The sequence below is a fragment of the Mandrillus leucophaeus genome, unplaced genomic scaffold (assembly GCF_000951045.1).
Source record: "Mandrillus leucophaeus isolate KB7577 unplaced genomic scaffold, Mleu.le_1.0 Scaffold4, whole genome shotgun sequence".
In the NCBI taxonomy this organism is placed as follows: domain Eukaryota; kingdom Metazoa; phylum Chordata; class Mammalia; order Primates; family Cercopithecidae; genus Mandrillus; species Mandrillus leucophaeus.
In genome coordinates this window covers 11,475,769-11,485,130 of record NW_012104253.1, presented here as the reverse complement: position 1 = coordinate 11,485,130, position 9,362 = coordinate 11,475,769, and the positions used below count along the sequence as shown (strand labels likewise).

The 9,362-nt window shown below is 36.1% G+C and overlaps 1 protein-coding gene and 1 long non-coding RNA gene across 3 annotated transcripts in view; one reads left to right on the top strand and one right to left on the bottom strand.

Annotated features, from left to right (window-relative positions):
• Nucleotides 1-5,174, bottom strand: part of BTBD7 (BTB (POZ) domain containing 7) — a 71,557-nt gene extending 66,383 nt beyond the window's left edge. For both annotated transcript variants that reach the window (XM_011991738.1, XM_011991739.1), the window contains exons 1-2: nt 4,986-5,174; nt 2,867-3,946 (exon numbers count right to left, since the gene is read on the bottom strand). In XM_011991738.1, the coding sequence (XP_011847128.1) occupies nt 2,867-3,946; nt 4,986-5,067 (1,162 nt within the window). In that variant the 5' untranslated portion in view covers nt 5,068-5,174. The remainder of the gene's footprint in view (nt 1-2,866; nt 3,947-4,985) is intronic.
• Nucleotides 3,367-5,203, top strand: LOC105547940. The gene is made up of 3 exons (XR_001007314.1): nt 3,367-3,425; nt 4,666-4,758; nt 4,919-5,203. It is a non-coding gene; the product is annotated as an uncharacterized LOC105547940 (long non-coding RNA).
• The last annotated feature ends 4,159 nt before the right edge of the window (nt 5,204-9,362 follow it).

Below are 9,362 nucleotides of genomic sequence, written 5' to 3'. Positions count from 1 at the left end.
TTTTTTGTAGAGATGAGGTCTCACTATATTGCCCAAGCTGGTCTTGAACTCCTGGGTTCAAGTGATCCTCCTGCCTCAGCCTCCGAAAGTGCTGGGATTACAGGTGTGAGCCACCACACCTGGCCTAGTAAAATTATTTTTTAAACTTAAAGTTATTTTAGAAAAAAACTATGTGGGAGTGAGAGACATATGTTGTGGTGATTATTATGGTTTAGCAGCTAACATTTACTGAATGTTTACTATGTTAACAGGTGCTATTCAGATCATTTAACATATATTATTTCCTTTAATCATCATAGCTTACATGGTTTACTATCCTCATTTTACAAATGAGAAAAGAGGGGCTTAGGTTATGTGACTCGGTTAAGGTCAAACGAAAGACACAGTAGAGAAGAACTGAAACCCAGTCTGTCTGGTTCTAGAACCTGAACTCTTGAGCTTTATGGTATAAAATCCTACCTCAAGTGACCTAATATTCTTCTTCCTATGGGAATGAGGTAAAAATTATGTTAAAGTTATAGCCTTTTATAAACCTTAATATGAATGTTTCATGGGTATGGGGGAAAGATATGCCCTACATGGGTTACAAAAAACAAAACAAAAATAAATTCTATTTTGAGTAACAAAGGGAAAAAGAAGAGCATGTATATTCACATTTAAGGGAATATTTGTACACAAGAGTTTTTTTTGCTTGTTTTAAGTAACCAGATTAGGTAATGCAAAAAGTATTATTTTATGTCTTTAAATACACTGGATAAAATATAACTTTTAGCTAAACACTAAAAAAAAAAAAGAAATTAACTCAAGATAAACTCTAGATAAACAATCAAGTATTACCAAAGATCTTAGACTTGGCTGACAATTTTACTTTGCATCTAAAACTTTAAAAAAACCTGCAAGGTGCGGTGGCTCACGCCTGTAATCCCAGCACTTTGGGAGGTCGAGGCAAGTGGATCACCTGTGGTTAGGAGTTTGAGACTAGCCTGGCCAACATGGTGAAACCCTGTCTCTACTAAAAATACAGAAATTAGCTGGGCATGGTGGCAGGAGCCTGTAATCCCAGCTACTCACAAGGCTGAGGCAGGATAATCACTTGAACCCAGGAAGCGGAGGTTGCAGTGAGCTGAAATTGCGCCATTGCACTTCAGCCTGGGTGACAAGAGCAAGACTCCGTCTTTAAAAACAAACAAACAAAACTTAAAAAACATATATTAAAGAATGTTTACTCATACAAAGTATATATAATTCTGTTTCTTATTAAAAACCATCAAAAATAAAAATATTTTCAGAAAATAAAGATTATTATATCTCTTTGGTAATACAGCAAACTTCAAATTTTTCTGTAGAAGCATTTTCTGACAAATTTGGTTTTACAGAAAAAAACAGCAGCTTAAACTGCTACTCTATTTTTGATAACATATTTTTCCTACAATTTGACATCTAAATAGTCTATGACTGATACAATGATTCTTACTCTAAACTAATAAAATGTTTTAATGACATTTTGATTGTCGTCATAAAATAAAACATCTATTATAAAAGGATTATGGTAAAGTAAGGTTTTAAAAGATTCTTTATGTAAAAGAAATCTCAGCATTTTCCCACTCATGTTTATTCAACGTCTTCTTCTATATAACTTCCCATTTTATTACTAAGATTTTTAAAAAATAGAGCTGAGTTCTCACTATGTTGCCCAGAATAGAGTGCAGTAGCTGTTCACAGGTATGATCTCAGCTCATTGCAGCCCTGAACTCCTGACCTCAAGTGATCTTCCTGCCTCAGCCTCCCAAGTAGACGGAACTACAACCACATACCACTGAGACTGGCTTAATGTTGTTATTTAACTGGGGCTATTTTTCAATTTCTCAAAGCCCTATTGATAGGCTGACTTAAACATATAATACATATTATTTTCAAGTTCAGTACTTAGCTTTCCTTATTTAAATTCATGTCTCTTACTGAGACCATTAATATTCTCTTCTAACTGGCAACTTCTAATGTTCTTTTAGCTAATATGCATTAGCTAAATTAAAAATCTCAAGCAGCCTCCTGTCACATAGCGTATTTTCTTTTAATATATGGTCACAGAAAGCTAAGAATGCACTGTCAAAACAGCAAACTACCTTTGCTCTCCTACAAAAGGTCTCTCTCCAGCTCTGAAATGTTAAGATTCTAACATTTACCAACAGATATATACATCTTTTAATGTAACTTTCATGAATTTGTTTGCCTATAACATAAAAAACGTGCTGTCCTAATTTTAAAAAATTTCAGTTTAAATTAAATGAAGAAGGCACATGAATCTAGTGCTAACTGTGTTTTACATGCTGTAGGCTGTGGCTTGATGTACAAGTTGAATCTAAAAATAAGATAAGGAATATTTTAAAATTTAAATCAGAAGCCCTGCCCAATTCTGATTCAACTAAATTCATATCTAAATGTGACTATCTTCATTTTTGTAATGACTTTTTATTCTTATCCAAACATTTAAACATCAACAAGGTACTGAACATAAAGATGAGACTCAAAATGTGGGAAACTGGGCTCTTTCAAAGCTCGGGTGGAGAGGGTGTAGGTCGGTAATTATATATTCCCATACCTATCATCTTACATTAGGGAAGGAAGAACCTCAAGTCTCATTTAATGCTCTTAAATCACTAGTATTGAATGCTTGATTTTAATAGTAAATAAAGAACCACATTACTACTGACCCTCAATCTGTCTCAGATGTCATAAATGAAGGTTCAAAAAAACTGACCCTGTAACATCCCAAACACTGAAATCATAGAATATACTAGTTGTGTTTTCAATTTGGAAGATCAATACATAATTCTAGAAATCAGAATTAAAAACCAGAACTTCATACCTTGTGCAAGCATGTTAAATTCCAAGAACAGTGCTATGTGGTAAAGTTCCATGGCTTCTTCTGCCCTGGTCATGTTTGGCTTCCCTGCGACGAGAGCCTGAACTTCACTGAGACTCCCCACAGAGGGGCTACAGTGCAAAACAGAGAGGTCCACCACGTCGGTATACATACAGTGTAATATCACTTTTGCATATTTTTTTGGTATGATGGACTCATCTAATATAATTCTTGTGGGAGTCCTCAAAGTTCGGTCTGTGATTTCTTCACCAGTTCGTATCCTCCTTTGTAATAAATTTCGAAAAAATGGGGACCGTGCAGAAATAACAGCCTTGTGGGCTTTGAGCTCTTCATCTAAACAGTTCTGATTTCCACCAAAAGCTTCAACCAGTTCCGAGTCTGAAGAAAAACTAAGGACGACATCATAATAACACATGTAATCAAAGAGTCCACGCATATCTACATCAAGGGAATTTGGTGTTCCAAATTCTTCACTAAGCTGAACAAGGATATCGACATTTTGAAACCTTGAGTCCTCCATTCCAAACTCTCCTGTATAAAGGTAGTGTAACAAAGCAGAAAACATGGGCATATCAATACCAGCTGTATTGATGTCCATTATTATCTCTGCCCCATACTCAGGTGAGGAAGAAAGCAGTGTTTTAAAAAATGGACACCTTGCTGCCAAAATGGCACGATGAACAGGAAAACAAGTTTCTTGAAATATTAAGTCTACATCAGTACAATACTTGTACTCATAAAGATCAGCCATATCTTTCTGCAATGTCCGGGCTTCTGGTCTAGCCAAACTGGCTTGTAGAGAAAGCTCCTTTAATGCTGACGTTCCCTCATATTCCTCCACTAATGCATTGACATCTCTAACATCCCACCCAGAGAGGAGTTCTCGCATCTGCTTGGCATGATCGGCAGACCTATTAGATTTCCGACGCTTAATAAACTTCTTTTTGAGGGTGGCAAGGCCAGAGGTTCTCTTTTTTTTGTCTTGTGGTTTCTCATGGCCATGGTCAAGGCTATACAATTTTGATTCGCAACCATAGCCTTGCTGAGAATAGGATGATGTCCCTAAGAAGAAAATTAAACAAATAAAAATTTGTTTCTTTTTTCTTAACATTCATTATCAACGTTTACTTTAACATTTTTCATGCTGAAAAACTCTGTAAGCAGACATTACCGAACCACTCAAAATTGCATTTGTTTTTTATAAAGTAAGATAAAAAGTTCAAATAACTCATTTTAGTTTTCAATTTAATTCAATTTCACTTTTAGAGATGGAGTCTCACTCTGTTGCCCAAGCTGGAGTGCAGTGGCAAGATCATAGCTCACAGCAGCCTCAAACTCCTGGGCTCAAGGGATTCTCCCCACCCTCAGCTTCCCAAGATGCTGGGAGTATAGGCGCGTGCCACCATGCCTGGCTAATTTAAAAAAAATTTTTTTTTTTTTTTGTAGAGATAGGGTCTCACTAATGTTTCCCAGGCTGGTCTTGAACTCCTGTCCTGGTCTCATGCAATCTTCCTGCCTTGGCCTCCTAAAGTGCTGGGATTACAGGTGTGAGCCATCGTGACTGGCCTACATTTTTTATATTAAATAAGAAATAGGGACAAACAGGGCAAATTAGTCTAAATTTTTTTAGAAATAGTCTTTCGTTCCCTGGCTATCAAAGGACATTTGTCATAGATCTTAATCATGTGTTTTTTAGGAATGAAAAGTAGGCATAGTTGTAAATTAAGAATATTACTTGTATATAATTGTAAAATGTTTCTTTTTCTTCTTAATTACACAAGTCTGCATTTGTATGGGCAAAATAAATGAAACGAGACACAGGAAATATGTACTTCACCCTTTTCACACCAACGGAGATGGCTAGTTTGCCTAGGGTAATTGGCAATTATGGTTAAAACACAGAAAAGCTCAACTGTGCTACAAGCAGTTTGTTTAAGATAAGCCAGATTTAAGATTTACATTTGTTGGGGAAAAAAATCTAGATGCTGCAGAATTATTATAATAACTACAGCTCACTTCTTTTGTCATCTACAGAGACTATCGAAAACACAATTCTATTATAGTCACAAAAGAAAATGAAGTTAGAAAAACTGAAAGTTACCTATAAAAGTCTGTTGGGCCTGTGAATTTCCCCCTACCCTCGGGGAACATGAATGAGGATAATTAGATGCATTAGCACCCATTTTCTTCAGTCACTCAGGCATTCCGTCTGCGGGTTCTTCAGAGTATAATCCCAGAGGCCTTTATGAACCTTCAACCCTGGATCCAGCAGCCTCTTTTCATCCATTTCTTGATATGAAACAAAAATAATTTAATTCATTTTTTCAAGTGTATCTCAGATCACACAGTTTTTTTAAAAAAAAAAACTACTGAAAACTGCTTTCATTCACAAATAACAACACGTTGTCAAATTCACATGTCAAATTTTCAAAAAATGTAAATCTTTAAGCTTGAATTATGAATCTGTGTTAGCTGCAATTTGAGCCATAAAATGTACCAATTATACACTTTCTAAATCAGTAAAAAGTAACATATCAGACCAATTTAAATATATAGTTACAGGAAGAGTATTTGAAAACACAGGGAAAGTATTTGGACTGAAAATAAATGTTTTAATTTTTGCTTTAAATCCTTAGAGGCAACCACCATTCATTATTATCTAACATTGTAAGCAACTTACAAACATTTAAGAGGTCAATACTGGTACTGCACATACAAAGAATACATAACTGATTAGTTTGTTGTTTTTCTGTCTTAAAATAGAGTTGCTAAAATATCAATCTTTAATCTGTATAATTAGGCATTTTACTGAAAGAGGGGGGAGGAAAGGTGGACAATTAAAGCCAAATATATGTAAGCTACTTGTTCTATGGTAATTTTGAAAGAAGTTATTATACACATGGCAAGAGACACAAAACAGAAAATTTTATCTATTCGCCCCATAAAGCCCTGAAACAAAAATTCTGCTTTCTATTATCTGATATGATGATTTAAATGGACAGGACAGCAGCAATAAGAGGTAATTCTAACAATTATAGATTAAATTCTGAACATGGAAACTTAACTCTCAGAGCTGCTAGCAAGAGATATACGCAAAAAAAAAAAATCTAAGAGAGAATAAGATTAATGGAAATACTTCTACATCTTTACACCATCTGGATACATAAAATCTATCTGACTAAATGGGGTAATGGGTTTAAGAAGGGAAAACATCATTTAAATCTATTATTGGAATTGTTAAGAAACCAGTAGGCAGTTAACCTAGCCTCATAATGAAGAATGAAGTGTTTTAACAAATACAGTGAAAAACACATACACAAATTATCACAAAAGCTCTGCTAGAAACAGAACTGCATCAAGATGCTTGGAATTTATTTTCATCTCTGTTAGTGATACAGCATAACCTTATGAATTCATGTTTAAAAATATTGCTAACATTTGTGTTTTCCTACAATCTTTTACAGACTATATTTATATGAAAATTAATTAATTATTTCGATGGAGTCTCGCTCTGGTGCCCAGGCTGGAGTGCAGTGGTGCAATCTTGGCTCACTTTAAGTTCCAGTCTCCCGGGTTCAAGCAATTCTCCTGCCTCAGCCTCCTGAGTAGCTGGGACTAGAGGTGAGGGCCACCACACCTGGCTAATATTTGTATTTTTAGTAAAGATGGGTTTTCACCATGTTGGCCAGGCTGGTCTTGAACTCCTGGTCTCAAGCAATCCGCCCTCCTTGCCCTCCTATAATCCCTGCTGGGATGATAGGGGTGAGCCATTGCACCAGCCATGAAAATTTACTTTATCTAAGCATATAATTACTACTTACAGCGTTCAGGATAAGACTGGGAAACTTACTAACTAGATATAGATATTATGAAAAGTAGCAGTAACTCTAATCAAATCATACATAAGCAAATTTCCTATTTGAAACTTATCTGCCTACCTATGAGAACAGTGCCATTAGACATAAGACTTTACTTCAGTGAATACTACTGGAAGTATGAAAGGCTGTGGGTGGCCAGACACATACACAGTGCATTCTGTAAGAACTACACAACAAGGATTCTAAAGGGTTTAATATATGGTCTGCCCTTTGTATTCCATGGGTTCTGCATCCATAATTCAACCAACTGTAGATTGAAAACACTTGGGGAACAAAAAAAGAATTGTTGCAGCTGTACTGAAAATGTACAGACTTTTTTTTTCTTAACACCCTAAGCAAAACAGCATAACAACTGCTTACAAAGCATTTACATTATATTAGGCATTATACGTAATCTACAGATAAAGTTAACCAGAGGATGTGCATAGGTTATACGCAAATAGTACACCATTTTATATGGTCCTGGAGATTTTGGTGTCTGCAGAAGTCTTGGAATCAATTCCCCACCAATCCTGAGGGACAACTGTACTATTTTGTAAATATTGCCGAGATAGCGCCACTGCACTCCAGTTTGGGCAACAGAGCTTAACTTCATCTCAAAAAAAAAGTTAAAAAATGTAATTCTTCCAGCAAAGTTCAACTAAAAATAGGTAAGTAACCAATCAAACCTTTAAAAAAGTTTGATGTTGCTGGGCATGGTGGCTCACACCTGTAATACCAGTACTTTGGGAGGCTGAGGCAGGTGGATCACCTGAGGTCAGGAGTTTGAGACTAGCCTGGCCAACACAGTAAAACCCTGCCTCTACTAAAAATACAAAAAAATTAGCTGGGTGTGGTGGCACATGCCTGTAATCCCAGCTACTCGGGAGGCTGAGGAGGAAGAGTTGCTTGAACCTGGGAGGTGGAGGTTGCAGTGAGCCGAGATTGCACCACTGCATTCCAGCCTGGGCAACAAGAGCGACACACCATCCAAAAAAAAAAAAAAAAAAAGAAAGAGAAAAAATTTTAGTTACATCCAGTTTTCAATTCCTAAATACTAGAAATGTAGGAAAAGCTGCTTTTTTGGATAATTCATTTTGAATGTTGTCAATTTTTGCAAAACAAGAATTTTGCAATTTGGAATGTATTCTCATCTCTGTTAGTGACACAGCATAACCTTATGAATTCATGTTTAAAAATATCGCTAACAACTGTGTTTTCCTACAATCTTTTATAGACTATATTTATATGAAAATTAATTAATTATTTAGACAGAGTCTCGCTGTGGCGTCCAGGCTGGAGTGCAGCGGTGCAATCTTGGCTCACTTTAACCTCCGTCTCCCGGGTTCAAGCGATTCTCCTGTCTCAGTCTCCTGAGTAGCTGGGACTAGAAGCAAGTGCCACCATGCCTGGCTAATACTTGTATTTTTACGAGATGGGTTTTCACCATGCTGGCCAGGCTGGTCTTGAACTCCTGGTCAAGACCAGGAGTCTTGCAAAACAGGAACTAAAATTACCTGTATTAATTTCACTTCAAACTTAAAAACCAGTTAAGTCTAACAAATCTTAGTTTTAAAGCTGAGCTCCACAGAAGCTTCAAGATCTTATCAGGCTTTTATAGTGGTTCTTTCAAAGAAAATAAGGGACTGAAGGCCAAGTTTGTGGCCTCATGTACAGGTCAAACCCTCTCACTAAGGGTTTACATTTAAAACAAAAAACAGCACAAACAATCCTTTCTCAAAAAAGTTTAAAATATATTAACAAAAATCCAGAATAAAACTATCATGTAAAATAAAAAGCCTTTACCAAAATGAGGGGGTAGGGGGAGACTTTTAAGATGAGCTTGGAATCCGAGTGTAACGGGGGATAGTGAAAATCACACTGAAGTGTTTCTAAAGGTAAGACGGCATGGTGTCACTCCTATGGCTAGGCCTCTTCTCACCTTCAAGTTCCATTATTATTTCTCTTTTTTGTTTGTTTTGCTTATTTCTATTGACTGGGTAAATTCAGTAACATAGCACAGAGTATGCTTATGGCACAAAACAAGGAAGAACAGAGCCTTGCCTCCAGATGAAGACAAATCAGAAGCATCTTGAGAAGCGGACAATAATTTACTACTCTTACTTTAACATGTACATGCATGCAGACACACATGGAATTATTTTCATCTGAGAATCTTGTATCGTTTGTAGAGACTCAAGATGCTACACGCCGAGCATCCCTAACTAGAAAATCCCAAATCTGAAATGCTACAAAATCCAAGACTTTTCGAGTGCTGACAAGATGCCACAAGTGGAAAATTCTGGAGCTGTCTTTTTTGCTTTTTGATGGTTCAATGTACATAAACTTTGTTTCATGCACTATACTAAAAATACTGTATAAAATTACCTTCAGGCTATGTGTATAAAGTGTGTATGAAACATAAATGAATTTTGTGTTTAGACTTGGGTACCCCACCAATCTATCTCATTATGTAGACACAAATATTTCAAAATTGGAAAAAACCCCAAACCTGAAACACTTCTGGTTCCAAGCATTTCAGATAAGGAATACTTGACGTGTATTACAATGGTTTAATCCTTAAACCATGTCAAAAATCCCTTTTTTAAAAAAAAAGCTCT